We start from the raw sequence: 27048 nt of genomic DNA, 5'->3' as shown, positions 1-27048 counted from the left end.
CCCTTAATGCAGAATTAGTGTGCGGTTTATTTATATTAATATAATAGAAAAAAACTGCAGCTGAAACAATAGCTGTGAAATAGCTGGAAGTCAGGGGTGCAATTTTGCATCTTGACCACCCAATCAAAGTCTAATTTTATATTTTAGCCAAAAATATGGGGACATTTTCTGTGGAAAAATAACCCAGAAAATACCAGCATGATTTCTAACTTCTGATAGGGTGGACTGCCTACAGCCAAACCCAAAACTCCACCCAACAACACAGAATAGTTTTTCACCACTTTCCTCACACTACTTTTAGCTCAACACACTTACAACTTACAAGCTATACTGGCTTTTTTGAAAGTTTGTCTACTTTTTTAGTTTGTTATTGTTGTGTAGCAGCAAACCAATGCTCGTTTCGAGCAATGCGATTTCACTAACGATGATCCAATATTAGCTTATTGCCCAAAGCGTGCTTTTGGTAATGTATGCTGCTCATTTAATCCTTCCTGGTAGCACACATGACCATGGCTGGAGACCTGGGAATCAGCATCATGTTAGAGTTCCTTCTCCACACTGTCAAGAATCCTAAACTCTATCATTAACCATGTTACATAAAAGAAAGAGGAATTTGGAGATCTTTGCCCATGAGAAATCCATAACAAATACTTTAGACATGGATGAATTTGTAAGGATTTTTGCCAAGGAAAACAGGAGACTAATGCTGTGGATGGATGGATGGATGGATAGACAGAAAAAGCGGAAAATATAACTGATAAACAATACAAATACAGTTTCAGGTTTCTGTTGGTTATAAAGAAAAAAAGCATTTTTTTTTTTATAAAAAAAAAAGTGCCAAAAAAGAAAAGTGGTTATACAGGTGCATCTCAATAAATGACCAGACTGAGACACTATTTAAAGGCTCAGGAAACATTTGCAGGTGTTTGGATTTAATTAGCTGATTAGAGTGTGACACCACAAGTCTCCAATATTGAACTTTTTCACAATAGTCTAATTTTCTGAGATACTGAATTTTGGGTTTTCATTTGCTGTAAGCCTAATAATCATCAAAATTGAAAGAAATATACACTTGAAATATATCAGTCTGTGTGTGATCTATATAATATACAAGTTTCACTATTTGTATTGAATTACTAAAATAAATCAACTTTTTAATGATATTCTAATTTATTTAGATGCACCTGTATAATGTTCTGATACTGTCTTTGGTTAATTAATGAATTTAAAAAAGGTTCTATAAAAGTGGAAAAAAGGAAACTTTGAATATAATGTTCTCATTTTGTACAAAAGTCTGAAAACAGGTTTGATAAGTTGATTTAGGATGTCATTTTAATTGAGAGCTAAACTGATCCAATACAAACAAGATTTATATTGAGTTGAAAGTTAAAATACAATTAAGGTTTTAAGTTTTTGAAGATATTTTCATTATCATTGTTCAGATATATTTTGAATTGGATTTGATTAAAATATTGTGAATATTAGTAAATGGAGAACTGGGTTAGATGTTGGGGCCACCACCACTGATTGCCCACCTATTATTCGTTCCAGCCCACCCTATTATAATTACCAAGAACCTGCCCTGCTGAAAGTGGTCAGATTTTAGAGATAAAATAGTCCGCAAAATATAAAAATAAAAAGAAACATTATCCATTGTTCTGTACCGGTTGAACGAGGACCTTTAGACTGAAATGCGGCGCTTTTGCTAGCAAACCTGGACCACTCTGACTAGCATCAGGGTACATGTGACTTTTTCCAGGTTATGCCGTACTCATGGACTATAGTGTTTCGATCGAGATGAAACCTGAGGTTCGGTGCAAGCCCGAAGGCTTCTGGTGTGCGCTTGATGTTTGGATAAGGAAGCCTCATATAGTGAATAAGCGGCTGTGTGGAGTGACAGAGACTGAATACAAGTCTGTGAGGTTTGAAGATCTCGAGTTGTGTCTCTGCAGCTTCCCCGGCATCACTGTGCACGATTTAGCGCAAATCTCCCCTCTCCTAAAGGCGCACACAGCGGCCAGTGGCCCCCACCCCGAACCATCCTGGAGTGTAGGAGGGAGGACAATCATCCCTAAAGCAGGTCTGCAGGGCAACGGACTAAAGCTGTTCAAGGAGATTGTTGTCAAAAGTAAGCTCTAACACTGACACTGTTTTTCTTTTAAATGTTTTACTTTGCATGTTTTTCTTTGTTTTATGTTATGACATTGTAATCTGTAATTCCCCCTCCCCTCAGATCTGATTGGACATACAGTGACATTTCTGCCAGTTGAAGAAACTAGTGAAGGCCACTGCATTCTGAAGGAAAGTAATATCTATCAGATCCAACTACACCAAAAGACAGATGATTGGTGAGTGCCCTCTCAGACTGCATTAATAGGGATTAGAATGAAACACAATAACAGGAAGTGAAGAAAAATTCCAAGAGGTCAAGATAAGAGGGAACTTGACCTCCTGATGAGAGAGAGCCACATTTCCTCCTTTAGTCCAGTACACCTGGTCATAAGAATGTGTCAATTCAGTAATGTGTATTAGTTTTCAGGGCTCATACTGGCCTCAAATGCTGGATTGGCGCAGAAAGATTTGTCTTAGAAGATTTGTAGTTGATCGGTTAATGCTCTGGGTTACCGATTGGAACGTCAGGGTTCAAGCTCCAACTCTGCAAAGCTGCCTTAGGCTAGGTCCTTAACCCTTACTCCTCCAGGGGTGCTGTATCATGGCAGCATCTTTCTAATCAGCTGTGATCTGGGAATAATACATTTCAATTGCATGTGGCAAATAAATGTCCTTGCTCTTGCTTACATAATGTACTTGAACTCAGGACCCCAGTCTTAAAGCACACCATTCTCACACATAATCTTTTAGCATAAAAAAAAATCCTTATATGTAAAACAAGTTTTTTTAGACATTAGATTTGAGTGAAAGCTTCTAAAAGCATATTTTTATAGCTATACAATATGTCAAACTTTTCATGTAAAACAAACCCACCCAAAAAAATTGGCAGTACACAGCCAAATAAAAGTTGAGCTTTAATAAAAACTTGGTGTAATGAATAATATCAGGAGTATTTAATGGTTATGATAATGCTCTTACATGTTAGAAATAAAGTATGTTGGCTCACAGTATATTTAAAACATTTCGTCTGATTTATATAAATAAAAAATAAAAACACCCCAGAACTGTATACCTGTACTACTACTACTACTTCTTTCGGCTTCTACCATTAGGGGTCGCCACAGCGGATCATTCGTCTCATGAGCTCTACATCTTCCAACCAACTACAACCAACTACCTGCATGTCTTCCCTCACCACATTCATAAACCTCCTTCTTGGTCTTCCTCTTTTCCTCCTTCCTGGTGGCTCCATCCTCAGCATTCTGTATACCTGTACAATCTCGAAAAAAATTATAAAGATTATTTTGTGTTTTCAGCACAATTGTAGCTTCAAGTGCATGAGTTCCCTGGTGGTCTAGTGGTTTGGATGCGGCGCTCTCACCGCTGCGGCCCGGGTTCGATCACCGGTCAGGGAACCGAGCCTGTGCACTTTTAGTGCCGGTCCCAAGCCCGGATAAATGGGGAGGGTTGCGTTAGGATGGATAAAAACATGTGCCAAATCAAACATGCAGATGATCCGCTGTAGCGACCCCTAATGGGAGAAGCCGAAAAAAAGTTTGTAGCTTCAAGTGCATGAGGGTCTTCCCTACTATCTGTATTGCAAACACCACTGTAACAGAAACAATTCAGTTTCCTATTGTCCAATCCTGTTCTAATATGTCATCAGCATTATTATTAATTAGATTGTTGTCTTTATACTCCTGTCTTGTCTAGGATACTGTCTTTGAATCCTTTTAAACCTGATCAGTGGTATAGTGATGGTGTGGCTTTCCCCAAACTCACCTGGCTGACTTCAGAGCTTCTTCCTAAACTAGCAAAGTGGGCAACAGAGAGCAAAACCACAGAGTTCAAGAGTACTCTGTCTCTCCTTCCTGTTGAGAAGTACAGCATCCTTTACCAGCAGTTGAAAAACAAATACAAAGCGATTGTCAAGGTATTGCTCATCTGATTAGTATTTGTTTAATAGCTCTACAATATTTGTTAAGCTTAATTCTTTATAACTCGACTTTTGGTTGATGGAAGCAAACGTAGCAAAGGGCGAAAACACAATAAGATTATCTAGAACTGCAAAAAAGTTTACAGTTTTACAAAAACGCTTGTATATCCAGTTACTACATATGTGTTGTAGGTCTGGCCTGAGGTAACTGATCCAGAGAAATTTGTCTTTGAAGATGTTGCCATTGCTACATATCTTATAGTAAGTTTAACCTAATTTATTTTCTATTGTGTCGTGCTGGTAATAAAAGTTTGCAACTTTTAGATTATGTAACCTTTTAGTAATGTATTTAATAAAAAAAATATCCAAGTAAAGCGTTGCAAGCAAATTATCTTTCATTTAATGTCATCTTGCAGGTTTTATGGGGTGAGGAGCGAGTTAAAAAAGGAATAACATCGAAACAGTCTTTTGTGGATCTCGGTTGTGGAAATGGCCTGCTTGTTCACATATTAAACAATGAAGGGGTATGTCTTTACTGTTATTTCTATGTGTTGTGGTGTTTAATCATTAAACCATGCACCAGACACCCTCAATTTTAGCTTTGTGACTGGCATTTGTCGCTGAGATTTTCTAATCTACCAAGATTGTTTCAGCAGTAAAATCAATGACACGGTAGAAGCCAGGTGAAGAGGATAATGAAAGCTAGCTTTTCTGTCACCTTTTTAATCATACGGCGAATTAAAAATCCATACCCTTCACAGTCCCTCCACATGGATTCACACTCCGATGCCGAAATGTAATTATACATAGTGACCCTGATGTGCATGGGCTGATTAGTCACTGATTTTGCTGGCTAGAGCAGTCACAGACTCTTGTTTTACAGCATCCTGGTAAGGGAATTGACATTCGGAAGAGAAAGATTTGGGACATGTATGGACCCAGTACACACTTGGAGGTAAGAGATGCAAATCTGCACAAATGCTTTATTTATGTGCTTCATAAAAAAAGTAAACATCTTTTTTAATGGATAAATCAACTAGGTACCCTTGTTTGATCGGCTTCAAAACGGTTTAACTGATCACACACACACACACACACACACACACACACACACACACAGTACTGTGCAAACGTTTTGGGCTGGTGTGAAGAAATGCTGAAAATAATGGTTTCATATACAGTATATAACAGAAGAAAAATCTAATTAATATAAATATTTCTTGTGATCACCCTTCAGCCTTCAATTCACACTTGGACATAGTCAGGAGATTTTAAGATCAGAGGAAGGTGTATGATTAACCAATTATACCCAGCAGGTGCTAATGATTATCAATTTCATATGTAGGTTGAAACACAGACTTCAAACTGGGTGACAAACATCCAAACTCTGCTACTAAAATGAGGTTGAGTAAGACAGTTTTATGTCATACACCATGACGGTCTGAGTTTTAAAAAGAGTGGTCCGCCAAGGAAACTTAATTCAGCAGATTAAAGACACATCATGATTAATTCCATTCAACATTGGAAGATGGATTTTCCAGCAGTACCACCAGGAAAGAACTGGGGGAAACCAGTAATACCCAGGTAAACCCATCTACCATCTTTAGAATCTGGCCAGAAATGTTGTTAATTAAAGAATTGCAGCGACAAAACAATGCATTCGATGTGGAAACAAGATCTTCCTTTCCACTGATCCTCCTTGAGATGTTTCTACAACTTAAATGCAGTCCACCTGTGGAAAATCTAGTTTATTGGACATGATTTGTAAAGGCACATACTTGTCTATGTAAGGCTGTAACATCACAAGAGGTGGAAAAAGTGAAGCGCTGTGAATACTTTCCAGACGCACTTTATGGACAAAAACATTGGAACAGAGGTGCAGAAAAATGGCAGCAGGTGCTCTGGACTGATACAAATTTGGTTGTAGAAGGAGGCAAGTTGTTTGCAGAATCTTAAGTGTAGAGAAAAACAAGGAGTCTGGAAAAAGTGATTGGCCCCCACAGAGTCCTGATCTTAATATCATAGAGTCTATCTGGGATTACTTGAAGACACAGAAGACCTGCTGCATTGATGCTGCTTTTTAGGCAAAGGGGGGTCGCACCAAATATAAATTTAATTTGGATTTCTCTTCTGTTCAATTACTTTACATTTTATTAATAAAAAAGAAACAATTACTTTACAGCATTTTTTCTCACTTGCCTAAAACCTATAGATAGATAGATAGATAGATAGATAGATAGATAGATAGATAGATAGATAGATAGATAGATAGATAGATAGATAGATAGATAGATACGTTATGTGTTGTTCATATGAGGTGGTATTTAACTAATACTAAATAGCCTGATTAGGTCCTGATCATTTTCATTTATGTCCTGATACATAAAACCATAGATTTCAAATAGGGTGTACTTTATTTTTCACATGGCAGTAAATGTTTTTCTTTGTCTGCTTTATTCTATGAGAACCATTTTCTTTAATGTAGTCTTTTCATTAGAAAAAAAACAAGATCCAGCTGAATAATTTATAATGTTTCTCCTTTAAAGGAGGCATGCAGGTTATACAGTGCTGTGGCCGATGGGAATTGATGTGCTTTTAGTGTGAGCACCCCTGTACCAGTGGAGTCCCTGCAGTGCTGCACTGCTGAATTTCTCAAATGGTGTGTCCATCAACATCGAGGCCTGCTGGGAGTAAAATGGGACATCCACGAAAGTGGTTTTTCGCTTTAGCTTAGTTAAATGATGCGACATTTACATATTTATAGGCATTGTATGCATGAGCTAGGTTTCTTTTGGGTTTTAAACAATTGATGCACTGTGATTTGTGTTATGTTTTTTAATGAACGTGACCAAGTCTTGATATTTTTACTTTTCCATCTCTATAAGATGATATGTAACAGTAAATAGGTTACATATCAAGTAGATCAGGAGTAGGAGGATTCTGCCTTATCTTTTTTTCCCCCCCTTATCGAACCCAGCAATTATGGGTGCACAAGCCAGTGCACTCTTAGTGCCGGTCCCAAGCCCGGGTAAATGGGGAGGGTTGCGTTAGGAAGGGCATCCAGCGTAAAATATGCGCCAAATCAAATATGCGGATCACAAATGAGAATTTCATACCGGATCGGTCGAGGCCCGGGTTAACAATGACCGCCACAGGTATCGTTAGCCGACAGGGTACCGGTGGAAATTGGGCTACTGTTGGCCGAAGGAGGAGAAGGAGAGGAGGAAGACGTCTACAGAGACGGCAGGGAAAGGAGCAGTGTAGGAGAGTGGAGGTTCGGGTTGGTACTTTAAATGTTGGTACTATGACGGGTAAAGGGAGAGAGGTAGCTGATATGATGGAAAGGAGAAAGGTAGATATGCTGTGTGTTCAGGAGACCAAGTGGAAAGGGAGTAAGGCCAGGAACATTGGAGGTGGATTTAAACTGTTTTATCATGGTGTGGATGGAAAGAGGAATGGTGTAGGGGTGATTCTGAAGGAAGAGTACAGTAAGAGTGTAGTGGAGGTGAAGAGAGTTTCTGATAGGGTGATGATCTTGAAGGTGGAAGTTGAAGGGATGATGATAAATGTCATCAGTGCCTATGCTCCACAAGTTGGCTGTGAGATGGAGGAGAAGGAAAGATTCTGGAGTGAATTAGATGAAGTGGTAGATGGTGTACCTAGGAAAGAACGATTGGTGATTGGGGCAGACTTTAATGGGCATGTAGGTGAAGGGAACAGAGGTGATGAGGAGGTGATGGGTAGGTATGGTTTTAAGGAGAGGAATGTGGAAGGGCAGATGGTGGTGGATTTTGCTAAAAGGATGGAAATGGCAGTGGTGAACACTTATTTTAAGAAGAAGGAGGATCATAGGGTGATGTATAAGAGTGGAGGAAGGTGCACACAGGTGGACTATGTGCTATGTAGGAGATGCAACCTAAAGGAGATTGGAGACTGTAAGGTGTTGGCAGGGGACAGTGTAGCTAGACAGCATCGGATGGTGGTCTGTAGGATGGTTTTGGAGGCGAAGAAGAAGAGGAGGAGAGTGAGGACTGAAAGAAGAATAAGATGGTGGAAACTGAAGGAGGAAGAGTGTAGTGTGAGGTTCAGGGAAGAGGTCAGACAGAGGCTCAGTGGTGTTAAGGAGGTGTTGGATGATTGGGCAACTACTGCAGGAGTGATGAGGGAGGCAGCTAGAAAAGTACTTGGTGTGACATCTGGAAATAGAAAGCAAGACAAGGAGACGTGGTGGTGGAATGAGGAAGTGCAGGAGAGCATAAGGAGAAAGATGTTGGTAAAACAGAAGTGGGACAGACAGAGTGATGAGAAAAGTAGGCAGGAGTACAAGGAGATGCGGCAGCAGGTTAAGAGGGATGTGGCGAGAGCCAAGGAAAAGGCATATAAGGAGCTGTATGAGAGGTTGGACACTAAGGAAGGAGAAAAGGATTTGTACCGATTGGCCAGGCAGAGGGACCGAGCTGGGAAGGATGTACTGCAAGTTAGAGCAGTAAAGGATGGAGAGGGAAATGTGTTGACTAGTGAGGATAGTGTGTTGAGAAGGTGGAGGGAGTATTTTGAGCAGCTGATGAATGAGGAAAATCAGAGAGAGAGAAGGTTGGATGATGTGGAGTTGGTGAAGCAGGATGTGGATAGGATTAGTAAGGAGGAAGTGAGAGCAGCGATTAAGAGGATGAAGAGTGGAAAGTCGGTTGGACCAGATGACATACCGGTAGAAGCGTGGAGATGTTTAGGAGAGATGGCAGTGGAGTTTTTGACCAGATTGTTTAACAGGATTTTGGAAGGTAAGAAGATGCCTAAGGAATGGAGAAGAAGTGTGCTGGTACCGATCTTTAAGCATAAAGGAGATGTGCAGTCTTGCAGTAACTACAGGGGAATTAAGTTGATCAGTCACACCATGAAGTTATGGGAAAGAGTAGTGGAAGCCAGGCTGAGAGAAGAGGTGACCATCTGTGAGCAACAGTATGGTTTCATGCCGAGGAAGAGCACCACAGATGCCTTATTTGCATTAAGAATGTTGATGAAGAAGTATAGAGAAGGACAGAAGGAATTGCATTGTGTATTTGTGGATTTAGAGAAGGGGTACGACAGGGTGCCAAGAGAGGAGTTGTGGTATTGTATGAGGAAGTCAGGTGTGTCAGAGAAGTATGTGAGGGTGGTGCAGGACATGTATGAGGACAGTGTGACGGCAGTGAAGTGTGCAGTAGGAACAACAGACTGGTTCAGGGTGAAGGTTGGACTGCATCAAGGATCGGCCCTGAGCCCCTTCCTGTTTGCAGTGGTGATGGACAGGTTGACGGACGAGGTCAGACAGGAGTCTCCCTGGACTATGATGTTTGCGGATGATATTGTCATTTGTTGTGAGAGTAGGGAGCAGGTTGAGAAGAGCCTGGAGAGGTGGAGATATGCACTGGAGAGAAGGGGAATGAAACTCAGTAGGAGTAAGACAGAGTACGTGTGTGAATGAGAGGGAGGGCAGTGGAGTTGTGCGGTTGCAGGGAGAAGAGCTGAAGAAGGTGGAGGAATTCAGGTACCTGGGTTCAACAGTGCAAAAATAATGGAGAGTGTGTTAGAGAAGTGAAGAAAAGAGTGCAGGCAGGGTGGAGTGGGTGGAGAAGAGTGACAGGAGTGATTTGTGATAGTAGGGTATCTGCAAAAATGAAAGGGAAAGTTTATAGGTCTGTGGTGAGACCTGCGATGTTGTATGGATTAGAGACAGTGGCATTGAGTAAAAGACAGGAGGTGGAGCTGGAGGTAGCAGAGCTGAAGATGTTGAGGTTTTCGTTGGGCATTACGAGGATGGATAAGATCAGAAATGAGTTTATTAGAGGGACAGCGCACTTGGGATGTTTTGGTGACAAGGTGAGGGAGGCGAGATTAAGATGGTTTGGACATGTGCAGAGGAGGGACATGAATTATATTGGTAGAAGAATGCTGAGGATGGAGCCACCAGGTAGGAGGAAAAGAGGAAGGCCAAGGAGGAGGTTCATGGATGTGGTGAGGGAAGACATGCAGGTAGTTGGTGTAAAAGAGGCAGATGTAGAGGACAGGGTGGTATGGAGACAGATGATCCGCTGTGGCGACCCCTAATGGGAGCAGCCGAAAGAAGAAGAAGAAGATCACTTCCTATTAACTATTTGTAATAAATGTATATCCACACTATTATATATTTAGCACTGGGGAAAAAAGATAAATTATATATTTAATAGCACTCATTATGAACACTGCATGAAATTTTTATGTACCATTTTTTACAAAAAAATTGCTGAATCCTTTCACCATGTGAAACTCCAACTGTGATCATTTAAGCACATCAGCTTCGCCTTTTTCCATTTCTAGCACGAGACGAGCGACTCAGTGTCATTACACCTTTAGCCGCTGATGATGAAATGCACCGGTCACTCTCCTCTATTTCAGGAAACGGCTATCACACCCAGTGCCGCGTTCCTTTTCCCTGAGACTGACTGGCTGATTGGAAACCACTCAGATGAGCTCACACCATGGATCCCTGTTATAGCAGCCAGGCAAGTCATCAGATGGCAATTTACTATGAATGCTGAAGTGCCACCTGATCTCCACTAAATGACTGTGAAGGGGTATGAACATTTATTGCTGGTCAACTGTCATGGATTTCAAAGCTCACTGTCTGAATTTCAGATCCATAGTCAGGTTAAAACAATTGTAATTAAGGGGAATATCTTAAAAATGACCTTAATGTAGATGGGGAAATTTATGAGTTAATCTTCTGCAGCTTGCAGGAACAGATCGAAGAGATGTTACTATAAGTGTACGGTCTGGCAAAACCCTTTACATGGTTAAATTCTGCATTTTTCTTCTTCACCCTGCAAACAATTAAATCTTACAAAGTAAAACTAACTTGAATCTAATCCAGGTCATCTAGTTTTGCCTAATAAAAAGATATAAACCGAATATATGATTAAACTAATTTTTGAAATATATATATATATATATATACATATATATATATATATATATATATATATATATATATATATATATATATATATATATATATATATATATATATATATACAGTGAGGAAAATAAGTATTTGAACACCCTGCTATTTTGCAAGTTCTCCCACTTAGAAATCATGGAGGGGTCTGAAATTGTCATCGTAGGTGCATGTCCACTGTGAGAGACATAATCTAAAAAGAAAATCCAGAAATCACAATATATGATTTTTAAACTATTTATTTGTATGATACAGCTGCAAGTAAGTATTTGAACACCTGTTTATCAGCTAGAATTCTGACCCTCAAAGACCTGTTAGTCTCCCTTTAAAATGTCCACCTCCACTACATTTATTATCCTAAATTAGATGCACCTGTTTGAGGTCGTTAGCTGCATAAAGACACCTGTCCACCCCATACAATCAGTAAGAATCCAACTACTAACATGGCCAAGACCAAAGAGCTGTCCAAAGACACTAGAGACAAAATTGTACACCTCCACAAGGCTGGAAAGAGCTACGGGGAAATTGCCAAGCAGCTTGGTGAAAAAAGGTCCACTGTTGGAGCAATCATTAGAAAATGGAAGAAGCTAAACATGACTGTCAATCTCCCTCGGACTGGGGCTCCATGCAAGATCTCACCTCGTGGGGTCTCAATGATCCTAAGGAAGGTGGGAAATCAGCCCAGAACTACACGGGAGGAGCTGGTCAATGACCTGAAAAGAGCTGGGACCACCGTTTCCAAGGTTACTGTTGGTAATACACTAAGACGTCATGGTTTGAAATCATGCATGGCACGGAAGGTTCCCCTGCTTAAACCAGCACATGTCCAGGCACGTCTTAAGTTTGCCAATGACCATTTGGATGATCCAGAGGAGTCATGGGAGAAAGTCATGTGGTCAGATGAGACCAAAATAGAACTTTTGGGTCATAATTCCACTAAACGTTTTTGAAGGAAGAAGAATGATGAGTACCATCCCAAGAACACCATCCCTACTGTGAAGCATGGGGGTGGTAGCATCATGCTTTGGGGGTGTTTTTCTGCACATGGGACAGGGCGACTGCACTGTATTAAGGAGAGGATGACCGGGCCATGTATTGCGAGATTTTGGGGAACAACCTCCTTCCCTCAGTTAGAGCATTGAAGATGGGTCGAGGCGGGGTCTTCCAACATGACAATGACCCGAAGCACACAGCCAGGATAACCAAGGAGTGGCTCTGTAAGAAGCATATCAAGGTTCTGGTGTGGATTAGCCAGTCTCCACACCTAAACTCAATAGAGAATCTTTGGAGGGAGCTCAAACTCCTTGTTTCTCAGCGACAGGCCAGAAACCTGACTGATCTAGAGAAGATCTGTGTGGAGGAGTGGGCCAAAATCCCTCCTGCAGTGTGTGCAAACCTGGTGAAAAACTACAGGAAACGTTTGACCTCTGTAATTGCAAACAAAGGCTACTGTACCAAATATTAACATTGACTTCTCAGGTGTTCAAATACTTATTTGCAGCTGTATCATACAAATAAATAGTTATAAAATCATATATTGTGATTTCTGGATTTTTTTTTTAGATTATGTCTCTCACAGTGGACATGCACCTACGATGACAATTTCAGACCCCTCCATGATTTCTAAGTGGGAGAACTTGCAAAATAGCAGGGTGTTCAAATACTTATTTTCCTCACTGTATATATATATATATATATATATATATATATATAAAACATGGCTGTCAAAATTAAATCAAAAAGTCTCACACCCGCCATAATGAACACATCCAATGTGGCACTTTTTCCTCATAACTCCGAAACAAACATAAATTACTCCTTTTTTATTTATTTTTTTTATCATACAGATGAGAGCAATACATCATTCGAATCTGTAAAAGGTCTATTTTTATTTGTATACACTCATAAAACCACAAAACATTGTGCTTTTGTAAAATAAAAAAAAACCGACAGGGTGCGCTCTCTGTTTCTCTGTCATCCGTCAGTAATATGATGTGAGGTTCAGTTACCAGTGTGACACTAAAACAGGTAGTAGTAAAGGCTACTTTTTACTTAAGTACATGTCAGAGCCCAAACTTATTTACTTTAACTTGAGTGAAAAAGTGTAGTCAGTACTTCAACTTTTACCAGAGTCTTTTAAAACATGAATATCTGTACTTCTGCTTTAATGAAGGATGTGCGTACGTTTGCCACCTCTTGCAATATGACATGTTTCAGGATAAGCCTGTCTCGTTAGAAACTGTATATTGTTTATGATTATTTTTTCGCTTTGGGTGGATTAGACACTAGGTGGAGATCTTTAGCTTAGCGCATGAGTCATATCTCAGCTATTGTTATTGTCGGCAGTAAATGGGGACTCGGATTCAAAACATTTCGAACATATTCAGCTTTGTATTCTTTAACCATGGTATCACTTGCCATACATGTCGCTCTGTTTGGTGGGGTCGTATATTTACCTCTGTATCTGTATCTCTAATGGCTTGCAAGGGTTGTTTGGAAATCATATGTATTTTAATTAGCATAATGTGTTACACCAAAACAAGCAAACAAACAAAATAAACTCAGATCTCAAGTTCAGCACTTTTAGTTTTGTACTATGATATATTTAAGATGTCATGTTTCCGCATTTTTCTATACACAGATCATCCTATTTTTGCCGATACTTCGTGCTCCCTTGCTGCTTCTTTGACTTCTGTGGGAAGTACCAGCGCCGGCAGTGCAAAAAGTCTCAGTACAGGGAGTATATAGACTTTATCAATGAGGTCAGCATAGCATGTGGCTTCCAAACAGATGAAGATTGTCTAAGGATTCCCTCCACCAAGCGGGTATGAAAAAAGCAATTTCTTCATCTATTTTTTTCACCACAAATGATTTTTTTAAGTATTTTTTTTTAATTATTATTCTTTATAATGAGTAAAGTAAGATATTGCTTTCTGTCTTTTTGTCTGATCTAGTAGTATAGACGGCTGTTTGAAATAAGAATAAAAAATATTTATTTAAATGTATTCAAGTTTCATTTAAAAAAAAAGCTGAATAGCTGAGGCATGATTGAAGCTGCTGCAACTCCTTGGATTTTTATACCAATAAAACATTACTGGTCTGTCCATAAAATGGGCTCACCTTGTGTTTAATATTAATATAAAATAATAGTTTTATTAAACAAAGAATTTTTATTGTTTTTGTTTCTATTTTAGATTTGTTTCTACTTTCTGTTATCTATTTTTTTTGTTTCTATTTTATAAACTCAACCGCCACCACTACAGCTCATCCATGCTTTAATTCATTCGGGCAATCGTGTGAGAGCAGCACTAGGGCAAAAAATTGGCAAAGCTTTAGTTAATGTTCACATCAAACGTCATGTTGTAAACTTTAGAGACTGGGGATCCCAGGAGGATCAGCAATTTCCGATATACTTCCTTTTTTTTTTTTCTTTTTTCAGGTTTATGCATGTAAACAGGATGCAATCATTAACACTTGACAAATACTGCATGGTTTTATGCATTAAACTGCTGCAACATGATTGGTTTAATGGATAATTGCATGAATGTGCAGGCTACATTCATAATAAGATTCATAATAATTTGATTTGGATACATTCTGACGATTCAATTCGATGTGCAAATTGATTTGTGAGAGCTAAAAAAAATCACTATCCATTTTTCATCTCAATAGTAAATGCATGGATGTTTTTTGGGTCAGAATTTGAACCAATGTACTTGTTTTTCCATTTCGAAAAACAAGCAAGACGAGTAGTGTTTGATGGAAACCAGATTTTAAAATCTCATAGGGTCATGCCATGTTTTTTTGCAGGTCTGCTTAATTGGGATGAGTAGGAGTTATGAGCAAGCTGAGGAAGAGTTAGCGGAAGTAAAAAGAACACACTACATTTGTGGACGGCAGGCCTTTATCAGCAACGCGACAGTTATTACTCAGAAAGAACACAGTGGACCTCATCATGAAGACCGACAGAAAGCACAAGGATGTGAATGGGGAAATGGCTTCCAGCCGAGGGAAAAGATTGAGACAGTCAGAAACTGTGCTGCTCTTCCTAGAGACTTTGTAGATGGTGTTGTCCTGAAGGTGGCGATGGCCTTGCTGGGACTCACTGGAAAGAAAATAGAGGAGGAGGAAAATTACAAGATTGGAAAGGAGCTTATTAGGTGGAATGCCGGAGGTAAGAAGAGCATGACATTTGCTTTTACTGTTAGGTGTGAGTCATAAGTGCATAGTGAGTGAATGGTAATGACTGCATTTGTTAACGAGCTGTGAAAAGATTAGGATAGTTGACTGGGGAAGTTGAACTTTGTCTCAACCGCTTGAACATATATTCATTTAATAATGTAAGGCAGGGAATTATGGCATGAAGTCACAATTGTAAAATTATATGAATCACTAGACTTAAGTGTTATTATCATCAACATATTTGTATTTGAAGGCCTTAATCTGTTCATGATCACAATGTTTCTGACATAAATAGCTTTTTCCACATTATAAGTCATACTGATTTACTACAGTTGGCAATTAAAGTGATCTGGATGACTGAAAACATTCAATCTTAGGTCTCTTAAGAAAGTTACGTTTGTTGGACGATATATTTTCGCAGAAATAATTAATAGAAATGATATTACTGGTATTTCAATACCATTTTTCACTACTTTTATAATATTCTAATAGCATAATAATGCAAGCACACCCTTACAAATAGCCACACATTTTTCTTTTTTAATAATATTCTGATATTCAAATTGGAATGTCAATATTTTAAGTAAAATAAAACATAAATTAAATAAAATCTAAATAATTAAAAGTCCAGTTTTGGACATTTTGTCTTACATGGAGAATACAAATGCACTTCATCATCAATCCATTCAATTTCAGTCTGCACAAAGTGCTTAAACTGGAGAACCCTTATGAACAAACATTTTGGCTGTTTGGGTGTACATCCATCCGCGGAGACAGTAACCTAATCTCATGATCGAATGGTGACCCTGAAGCTGTGAAATGGCTGTGAAATAGAACCTTACACACTGTGTCACCATGCTTGCTTCCAGCATGCATTCATAATTTTGCTTATTATTTTTAATCAGATTTCTTCTGAGATTTTTCATTATTTTTTTTCTCGGAACTCATTTGAATTAAACTATGTTATGGAAAGTTGAGTTAAGTTTTTATAAAAACAATTGCAACACATTTTTACATGCAGCTTACAGGTTTTTTCAGGTGTTTATACACTTTATATATACTGGTGCAGAGCTTTAAACCTGGACTGTGCACACCCACAAGAGACAAAATTCATTATGCAATGTTTTCTGTCTAGTTCAATATGCTGAAATTATGACGCTTGAGATGCTAAAATAAATCTATGTGACGCGCAAAAGCAAAGCACAGGAACAGTTTCTTTTGATCTCTTTAACTTCTCCAGCATTTAAAAACTACACTGATGTGCACACCTGCTGAATTCTTTATTTTAAAAAGATTTATAGTATGAGCTGTATAGTATGTTTTGCTATAACATGAGTGAATCACTTATGTATGATAAATGAAGAAAGTGGTTGTTAAGGCAATCACCTACTTTATCAAATCAGTGTTTAACTTGCTGTTTGCAGGGCGTTTCACAGCCACAGAGAGCTGTATGCAGTGATATGCAGCATATATTAGCATGTGAAGACAAATGCACTATATTAAATTATGGAATGGAAAAAAATTATTGGTTTATCTTGAATTATGTGGTTTTATATTGCTCCCATTAGCCTTCATAAAGAGCTTTACAATGCATTTTGGCTGTCTGGGTTAATTCCTGTGTGCAAAATGTCCAGTGTTAATGACAGTGAAGTACTATCAATTGATAATTGTGGCAGGATATCAACAGAAATTGAATTTTGTCCACAGTGATTTACAGTAAAGCTGAATAATAAATTCACACATTATCAGTGCCATGAATCTGGAGGCATTATGTATTTAATACAGTTACTTTAGCTCATATTTTGGATATCCTGATATGTAACCTGAAGCCATGGTTAAGCGGCGGATGGAATTATGTGAACATAAACACAAACAGTGAGATTCCTTTCAGTTTCTTGCTCCACTGAGCCATGAATCCCCATTTGTTGCTTGTGCTCTAAAGGGCAGCTCTAAATGGGCTATTGATATTGTATTAGCACTGCAGAAATTATGGTGTCTGGCGTCAGGAATTCTAGGCTATTGTCTCCTAGCTAAAATTTTATACTGTGTACAGCAGTACAGCATACTTAGTACCTTTCCTTATCCTTTTTTCAGCTAGCTTTGAAATTACCTGATTCAAGCATGCTGAAACATCACGACATCATTATAGAAGAGTCGTTCATGTCACTCTACAGTACAGAGACTATAGGGACACTTTCAGATTCCCCAGTGACATTCAGTATGCCACATTAAGGAGCCTCAGGGGTTCCTGCTGTTAATAGATGTGGTTGGCCAGTCTGTGTGGAAGACAATTCTGCAGTACAACAACAGTCTCTTCAATTAATGAGTGGGCCTTGTTACTATGGTAACAACTCTTCAGCCCAGACTGGAAACCCACCTTGTTTGTAACGTCTACTTAAGGCATTAGGAAACTCCGTCTGCTCCTGGTACTAAATTTAGATATTGGGGTTTGCTTGTCAGTACAAATTATTCCGGAAATCAGGTTGCATAAGGCAGCTTTTTTCCAAAAAATTTGTCATTTAAGGACAATCCAAAATGAATAGGACATACTAGGATAATCTTACAATAAACTGCATCTAGAAATTGTGGAACAACTTCAGAATAATGTTCCTCACCATATAATTGTGATGACTTTAAATAGCTCATCATATACAGTGTATAATATCATCAAATGTTTCAGAGAATCCAAAGAAATCTCTGTTCCTTAACATACAATAATAAATATCTTTAATATCTCATTATAAACAGTTCATTATATCATCAAAAGATTCAGAGAATCTGGAGTAATCTCTGTGCATGAGGGACAAGGGCAAACATCAATATTGGTTGCCCTGTTATGTCTGGGCTCATAGGTGTCAATGCGTTAAAAATAAGGCATGATTCTGTAATAGAAATTGCATTGCATGGGCTCAAAAGCACTTCCAGCAAATCACTGTCTGTGAACACAATTCACTGTGCTATCCACAAATGCAGGTTATCATCTATCATGCAAAGAAGAAGCCATATGTGAAAATGATCACAGTAGAAATATTTAAATTTGAAATTCGTTTTTGAAAACCACAGACGCCACATTCTTCAGAATAAAGAGGAGAGGGACATTGCAGCTCAGTTCAGAAGCCTGCATCTGATGTATCGGGATGCATTAGTGCCTGTGGAACCTGGAAAGGCACCATCAATGCTAAAAAAAAAAAAGTATATACAAGTTTTAAAGAGCAACATATTCTTTCATCCATGCATCCACGTCTTTTTCTATGGAAGGCTTTGCATATTTCAGCAAGACAGTTTTAAACTGCATATTGCATATTTTACAATAGCATGGCTTCAAATTGAGACAGTGTTCATTGTTAAAAGCGCTATACAAATAAAAATGAATTTAATTGAAATTAAAAGGGTCCAAGTGCTGAACTTGTCTATTTGCAATCCAGATGTTTCACTTAGTAAATATACATAGTGTATATTAATAGAAAACAGACAAGGAGTACCCAGGACTTTTGAGCAGGTAAATCCTGTAGCAGACACCTCAATTCCCAGATGTATACAGACTGTTTTTAAAAATGGGAGATGTGTTGGATGTGTTTTGAAAATGGCTAGGTTTGCACTAGTGAAGGCTGGCCATTGATAAATGGAGTAAGTTTAAAAATCTTGGAAAACAGCCTTGGTTTAAATTTTAATACAGTCACTTCAGCAAGTTCCCAGACTTTTGGATGGTGTCTGCTACCAGATTTTCCCCTCAGTTTCCCCTCATGGCAATGCAAATTGTGTTTGTGTTTCATGCAGAGCAGTTTGTAATTGGATGTGAAGTGTTTTTGGCTGGAATAACATAATTGCAAATCAAGCCAAGATGCACTGAGAGAAGGTGTGTAAAAGGTGTTAAAAAAAAAAAAATACAAATACAGTAAATATATATTTTTTACATTTCTCATTGTACTGCTGCACTGTCCCATTCTCGAAATCAGACTGGTCAGAAGGTATTGAATTCCATAACAACTGTGACCATAGTGCCAGCTGTAATTCAAATCATAGTTTTATGTTAATTCACCCATTTGTCATTTTCCAATTGTTATGTTATTGGTAGATAGCATCTTATTTACAGTGACTTGCATGGCAGACACTCCACATAATCTGAGATTAATAATAAACAGAGTTAAAAGCATTCTGTTAAAGAAAGAAAAACATTGTAATTGGAGATATGTTGAAAATGTACGCAGATGTTTATTTAACAGTTGTGAAAGTATAATGGGTGTCTGCAGTTGAAAATTTAGTTTGGAGGACTTTGAGCTTTCCATTTTTAACATAACATGACAAGCTGCTGTTTTCTTTTTGACTTTCTTTTTAACTTGAGAGAAAAAGAGTGTTGAGGGAACGACTGTTCATAGTTGTTATTATAGAAGTGATACGTGCGATTAACTCATCTTGCAGATGTTCGACATCAAATGGAATTATAAACATATAAAGAAATACGTATTGTTCACTGTAACCATTAGCAAATTGGTGTAGTATAAAATTAATAAACTATTCAGTGGCCGTGCATTTGATACCTGGGCCTTCAGTGAGGACTTACCCGACTTAATCCACCTCTTAATTGCATCACATCTAGCTTTTCTTCAAAATTTATTTTTAAGTGTGTCTGTATGTAAATCAATTTCTTTTCCTCCGTAGGCATAAAATAGTCTAACTCAGATGTATTAATGTGTGCCGAGGGCTACACACGTGTTTTGCCAGTCGAACTTGGCTGTAACAGTTTCCCTCTGACCAACTGAAAAAATGGTGATGCTACACTGGGGCAATTAGCTGGCCCTGTGAGGTGAATATGAAATCTGATTTGTTAAAGACCCATTGATAATATTCTCAATGGTAAAAGGGCCAGCAGAACAGATCTTAAAGGTGCTGGGCAGATTAGATTGACATGGCAGCACATAGAGGCTGCAATCTGATTGGACAAAAAATCTAACATCCACATACTGAAAGCAGTGCTGCCAAGAGAAACACTACAAAATAAAGAGAATTAATTGATACAATTTCATGAAACAAATAATAGAATTTAGGTTGTAAATGTAGGTCAGTGCTTCTGATAGTGTTTAGGCCAGCAGAGAAGGCTTTGCTGGCCCTGACCACTCGCCACTGAAACCATTACACCCATTTCCCCCTAACAGAACTTCATTTGTTAATCCAAATTTTTTGTTCCCTACTTTTGTGTCAAATGTATTCAATTCCTGTCTGAACTCATGCTTTTTATCGATCCTTCAGGCTCTCTCTCTGTCCGTGAGGTAGCTGAGCTCCTGGGCCAGTCCACATTGCAGACACTGAAGAAAGAGTGCGGAGGACTACAGACTCTGCTGAAAAACAACCATCAAGTGTTCCGAGGTATTTGGCAGTTTTCCCAAATACACATTTAGCTTCTATGTTGTGAGGTTTTGACTGATTTTGACAGCCATTTCTTTGAATTTGTTTTTTAAAAGTAGAAAAAAAAGCTTGTGCTGTGTACAAGTACAGAGCAGACTAATACAGAACACCAGCTCATCCTTATCAAAGTCCGGTCCATCTTGAAGACGATAAATTGGAATTTGGCAGCCAAGTTAGAGCATAAAAAAAGAAAAACGGCAGGCAAATTCGATTTTCTAAGAAATTGAATATTGAACAAAAGGTTGCACTTACAGGAATATTCTGCAAAGAGGAATCTGCTGGTCTCTAACTACTTCTATTTAAAGTTTTCATGGTTGACTTCTAGTTTATTGTGATGTGCATAAAAGAGTGCTTTAACAATCTGTGTACAATGAAATTCTTGTGTGACAGTTGTAACACCCATAGTGCAGATATGAAAAATGAACTGTTAATCTAAACAAGTGAAAAAGTAATAAACATTGTCAACTTTGTACGCAGCTCAAAAACGTGGCAAACTGAGTAATATTGTACATGTAATACATACACAGTCAAAGTCTAGTGTAAATGCCAATGATATAGTAAGCTACAGTCCAAAAGTATAGAAGCAAAATGACATTTTATTTAAAAAAATATTATCTTAAAAATTTAAAATTATATATTTTTTAAAAATGGGAACAGAAATAAAATGTGTAAAGAATGGGTTTTTATAGTAGTCAAAATCAATTGCCTTTTTTAGAATGACCTATCAATTTGAAAGGTCATGCAATGTTGTGAAATGGAATGTCTGTAATGATTTTTGCTTTGCACAGTTTCTGTATAAATGAGATGGAACTTCATGTATGCGCATGTCTTTATGTATGCGTAATGGTCACACTACAGTTCCCTAAATGCATGCACCATACACACATCATTTTAATGCAAACTGATGGTTTTGACCTTTTATTATGAGTCATAGTTGTAGTGTGTGTGTTGATTAATAGGTCACATGACCTTAACGTGTTCCCCGTGCTGGGAATTATGTCGTTTCTTTGACAATTGCACTTTTAACATTGCCTGTATTGAACATTTTTTGCCATTTAAAACCCAGCTAACACTTGGTGGACTATAGAAAAGAGCAAAAGCTTCCTCTAGTCTCTTGTGTAGATATTGATTACAAAACACATAAAGGACACAATGGAATCTTTACATGTAGTGTTTTCTTTATTACTTTGTTTTTCATCTGGCCATTTTATAAAAAAAAATAAAAACTACCACATAGTGCGACTATGACCCTAAGATACTTTCGCAAAATGGCATGAACCCCCACCTCCCCATGGAAAAATTGTCAGTTTCCAAATAACTATTACTGGAGCTTTTTTACATTTATTTATTTTTTTAATTGGTTATTATTATTATTTTTTTTTTTAAATCAGGGCTAAGTTGAGTATTTTTGTTCTGGAATGTAGCACTGGGTCAAAATGAGCTCACATTGTTTTTTATTTTCTCTCTTCTTCACAGTGCAAGGTGGACAGGTTCACATTCGTGACTGGCGCACTCGTAGCACCCAGACTGACCCGAAGTGCAAATCCCAAATCTCAGCAGCTTTAAAAACAAGACTCTGCTGGTTTCACACTCACCACCCTGATGGATGCCCGCTGTCCGACAAAGACTGCGTTTTTGCCCATGGGGCTGATGATTTCTGCCCTTCCACACGCCCCCTGAAAAAGCACAGGACCTACACAGAATCATGATCAATGTGAACTTTTTTACGTTTATATGTAAATTTGAAGATCCATTAAGACTCACATTGTGATTTTGCTTTTTTTTTTTTTATTTATTTATTTTTTTTTTAACCCTTTCGAATAAGGATTAAACTAGAATTCAGAGCTAAATTATCGACTTTCTTAATGCCTTCTTTTTTTTTACAATTGTTTGCAGAGCAATAGATCAGATTATTTTTTGATAACACTTGCAAGGAGAAACTAAGGACCGCACAATACAATTGTTTTTGCATTTTGACTGGAGGTTCCCCATTAGGACATAAAAAAATCCTTTGAGTGTGTCTGGGGTAGCATGCGCTAAATGTTAAAGGCATAAATAATTTGGCATGCTGTGTGGGGGGCAGGCCAATAGGTAGGTTATTGTCCAGCTTCTCAGATGTTACAGGACAGGATCTCTATGCTCCATACATTGAACTAAGGGTTCATGGCGTTAAGTTGTTGATGAGGGGTAAAAATAAAATAACTAAGGATTAGCAATAATAAGCCTTTGTAAAAATGACATTACATTTAATTCTTAGACAATGGCACAAAAAATCAGCTATGCTAAACATAAAATTTTACATTTTATTTCAAGTTTTAAGGAATTCAGATATTGCTTATTAATAATTTACACATTTCTAGTGCTAACATCCTTTTAGGGAGCCTTTAGCTATAACTAAAGTGCTCCAACTTGCTTCTTGGAGGTTAATTAAAACATTTCCTGGAAATGTTATTAGTTTCCAGGAAAAATGAGGAGCCACCTTTCTTTTCACTATCTGCCAAGTGTTTCCTGTACTATGGCCTACTTATTTCATCTCATTTTCTTAATGCAGTCTACTAAAGTAATGCTAATTTGGAATTTATTATTCATAACCGATATAAGTTTGATGTAAGACCATTGCATATTTTTTTTTTATATTTTGCAAAAACGTATCCTGATCTGAAATAGAAACATGGCTCAGTGACTTTCTTCTCTGCCCTGTTGAAAAGAATAAGTCAAAAAAGCAGCCTGCTGTTTCTTCCTCGTATGGAAGGAGCTTGGCACAACTTTGAGTAGGATCCTCTGGGACCATGCTAATGAAGGCACACAGTCCTGTAGCAGCGAAGGATTCAAAAAGCATCACAGGTTCTTTTCATCTCCACTGGTGCTTAATAAGTCTGCAGTGTTGGGGTGGGAGCTGTGGAGTAGCCCTATAACTATCTAGTGGTTTTGTTTTTTATAGATCTTTTTTTTTATATGGGTTTTTGTATGCACTTCACAGCATTATATCTTCTTGCTTATTTTTTATAATTTGCACTCTTGCTTTCTATATTGCCAAAACAATATACAATACTCTCTTGAACTGTATATAAAAAAATGACCTAAAATGATAACTTTCCTTAATCTGACATTTGTCACAACAACAGCAAAGACCTCGGTTTGATCATGTAGTCTGGACTATATCACAGGCAAGACACCCTCTCCTTGAAGAACTGCAGGCACATATCCCCAAGCTTGAGTAATGACAGGCAGAGAAATGACCAGCTGTGGCTGAATTTGGGCCAACGGGAAGGAATTGTGGGAAAAAAAACGAGCCTGCTTCTGCCTCTACCAAGTATTACACACTGATCTGAGGTCTGTGCTCCCTCAGTGTATGTGAAGAAAACGAAAAAAATAATCTCCTGCAATTATAAGAAAAAATTTAACTCCTATTATATAGCTTATCCAAGGTGCCAGCATACCTTTGTGCAATCTAGAGTGATTTACAGCACAGCACTGATTTATAGTGTGAAATGATCAGGGAGAAAAAAGCGTGAGGGAGTTAACGTTAGAACACAGTGGAGAATATGAGATCATAATTGGCGCTGTGATGTGTGTGTGTGTGTGTGTGTGTGTGTGTGTGTGTGTGTGTGTGTGTGTGTGTGTGTGTGTGTGTGTGTGTGTGTGTGTAAGGAAGTAGAGGCGGGGAAATCGGTGTGGTCAGACTGAGGTTATTGGCACAGTCACTGAACTTTGTAAACATTGCTTTGGAGACATGTGGATTAATTGTTTGTGGCTGTTGAAAACATTTGGAATATTCAGAGGGCTTGCTGAGAAAGGTCTCTCCTCTCTTTCTTTTTGTGGATAAAACCAACAGACGTCTTCCATTAGCATCATTCCTCTGTTCTCATCTGCAACGCCTTTGTACATTAGAAATCACACTAAATGCTTTTGTTTTTAAATGTTATAAGAGCTTCACATATGAACTCCTGAAACACCCTAGATGAGCTGGCTGAGCTGCTATGTCTGAGTATGTATACTGCATCTTCAATGTGACACATCGGCACATCAGGGAGCCAGATGCAAACCCTACACTTTCTCTCTAGCGTGCATGGCATCAGACCGTGAATGTGCTGCCAAAAGATAGGGAATGGCTGTGGACTTTCACTAACCAAAGACCTTATGCTGCCCACACACAACTGTCGAGCTGATATCTGAGAAAATGATAATACACGGTGACTAAGACTCTTTTCCCCTTTCTGTGACAGCACACTCTGACACTGACTCTAGCTGACAGGTCTCTGCTCACTTCATCTGAGGTGGAACTTTTGTTTGAATTTACCTCTAGGCTTTACTATGCTCTGCATGCTCAGTATAGGATGAACCTGTATTACAATTCTCAGTGTGTCATGATCAAAGATGATGGAATTCCCTTATATATTATTTAAGTTATTCATAAGGGTAAATGCCATGCTGGCATACTGAATATTGATGTGAAGATGTGAAGAAAATTGAGCTGCGCATTCATTTTAACCTCTAAACTAATCCTCTATTAACAGTAAACAATGTCATCTCATCTAATAACCGTGTTCAACCTGTCTTCATTTTCCTCTTCTCTTTCAAAAATCTACAGTGTCTTGCATATGATTTCACACAAGGAGTTCCACCTAGAACAGAGCAATTGGGAACACTAGAAATATTGAGTAGGGCCTCTCATTGCTCACAGAACAACCTAAAATCTGCATGCCATGAATTTCTCAAGATATTAAAACATTCCTTTCAGATTGTGAACAAACTAGATCATTTAGCAATGTGAAGATTTATATAAAATATATAAATGTTCTAATGTTTAAAAATAATAATAATAATAATAATAATAATAATAATAATAATAATAATAACCAGTTAAACTTAATTTTTTATTGAAAAATTCTCCCATTGCATGAATAAAAGTTTACACAATCTTGGCATCCACACTTTTTTTTTTTTTTTTCAAAACATCCAGCTGAAATTCTTTGTCATGCCCCTTGTAAAACTTGCCAAAGGTCTTCTTTACTGGTTGGGAATTTATTTCTGATCTTGCAATTAAGTTCATCCCAGAGCAGTTCAAGGGGATTTAGGTTTGGTAACTGTGTAGGTCATTCCATGGTAGATAACACACCTGGGTCACCAGTGTACATACTTTCACCCAAATTGTCAAATTGCGCAAAACTGATTATACACGAAATAACAGTACAGAGGAACTTCTTAAGGCAAAGGTATGAAATCCTAAATGGCTGAGTCATTTACCTGACCTCAATTCAACTGAGCATGCTTTTTAATTGCTGAAGACAAAACTGTAGGTAGAATGAGCCACAAACAAGCAGATGGCTGCAGTAAAGCTTTGGCAAAGCATCTAAAAACTGGTTATGTTTATCAACTCCAGACTTAAAAGAGTTATTGTACGGAAAGAACTTGCTTCCAAGTATTACGTATTATTACGTATGTATTTATAATTACATCGTTTTTGTGCTTTTGAAAATAGGAAGGTAACATTTTTTAATTTTCATACAACAGACTACTGTATGAATGTGGATGTTACTGCATATTTGTTACATAGAAAATTTCATTAGTATGGTTAGTAAATTAGTAAGATAAAAGAAAAGACTAGTCTGCTTTATGAGAGAAAGGTTTTAGTTATCTTATATTTACGTCTCCATGGACCCAAGGAAGCAAAACTGAGAATATTTGCTTCATTTACAAAAGAAAATAAACAACTTTGAAGAATAATTTACTTTTGCCGCTTAAAGCCACGATGTACAAACACACCAGTGCAACAGATGCCAAAAGGGAATTTGTTTTCAGGCTTTTTTGCACATGTGCAAAACCTACCACTGAAGCATTATTTTGTGCTTTTGAGTTAGCACATAAAAATGATGATTCACGATATTACACACTCTGCTCTCAATTTCTGCTGAAATGAAACATCTAAAAGATGCACACATTAATCTCAATCTCTCTCTCTCTCTCTCTCTCTCTCTCTCTCTCTCTCTCTATGCACATACACACACTGTGTTATTCTGTTTGGTGACGGTGTACATTAAGTATGGAAGAACAGCTAAGCTTTTATTTTGACTATTATTTTTTCCTGTTAGAGCTGCTTTCAGGGGATGTTTACATATTCCCTTTGTATGGTTTTTAATAGAATCCAGGTAATGGAAAGCAGTGACCAGGGGAGACCTGAAAAAAGAAAGACTGCTGAATGTATACTCTTACCATGTGTCTTTTGCAATCAAGGTATATGTAGTGCTAAAGCAGTAGTTGCTACAGTTATTTAGAGGACAAAGTTTTGAATATACTGTATATGCATATCAAAAATCTGACAAAAGATTAAGATTGATACAAGAGTCATGGGCAACAGTCAAGTATTATTAAAATCTTAGTATATTCGTTTACTCATTCATTTATTAATCATCTTATGTAAGAGTTGTAGTAAAACTGGAGC

At 37.9% G+C, this 27048-nt stretch overlaps 2 protein-coding genes across 2 annotated transcripts; both read left to right on the top strand.

Moving 5' to 3' along the window:
• The first annotated feature begins 1659 nt into the window (after positions 1-1659).
• Positions 1660-25370, top strand: trmt44 (tRNA methyltransferase 44 homolog). Its single transcript, XM_083542249.1, has 12 exons — positions 1660-2128; positions 2234-2348; positions 3826-4045; positions 4241-4309; positions 4465-4572; positions 4932-5003; positions 10463-10569; positions 13663-13846; positions 14832-15195; positions 20451-20567; positions 22083-24208; positions 24265-25370. The coding sequence occupies exons 1-11, from the start codon at positions 1774-1776 to the stop codon at positions 22313-22315; spliced, it is 1944 nt and encodes a 647-aa protein (XP_083398375.1). The 5' UTR covers positions 1660-1773; the 3' UTR covers positions 22316-24208; positions 24265-25370.
• On the top strand, positions 7038-10161 carry LOC310726548 (uncharacterized protein). The gene is made up of 2 exons (XM_083542250.1): positions 7038-7429; positions 7564-10161. The coding sequence occupies exon 2, from the start codon at positions 7578-7580 to the stop codon at positions 9510-9512; it is 1935 nt and encodes a 644-aa protein (XP_083398376.1). The 5' UTR covers positions 7038-7429; positions 7564-7577; the 3' UTR covers positions 9513-10161.
• Positions 25371-27048: the final 1678 nt, after the last annotated feature.

This window comes from Silurus aristotelis, assembly GCF_946808225.1.
Source record: "Silurus aristotelis genome assembly, chromosome: 5".
Lineage (NCBI taxonomy): Eukaryota > Metazoa > Chordata > Actinopteri > Siluriformes > Siluridae > Silurus > Silurus aristotelis.
Note: the sequence above shows the minus strand (reverse complement) of the source record. Positions and strands in the feature narration are given on the sequence as shown.

Excerpts from the sequence above, each read along its gene's own strand:
- trmt44 (XM_083542249.1), top strand. The coding sequence starts at position 1,774 with ATGGACTATAGTGTTTCGATCGAGATGAAACCTGAGGTTCGGTGCAAG. Across the intron at positions 5,004-10,462 it reads GACCCAGTACACACTTGGAG|GAAACGGCTATCACACCCAG; the intron begins GTAAGAGATGCA and ends CCTCTATTTCAG. Across the intron at positions 10,570-13,662 it reads ATCCCTGTTATAGCAGCCAG|ATCATCCTATTTTTGCCGAT; the intron begins GCAAGTCATCAG and ends TTCTATACACAG.
- LOC310726548 (XM_083542250.1), top strand. The coding sequence starts at position 7,578 with ATGATCTTGAAGGTGGAAGTTGAAGGGATGATGATAAATGTCATCAGT.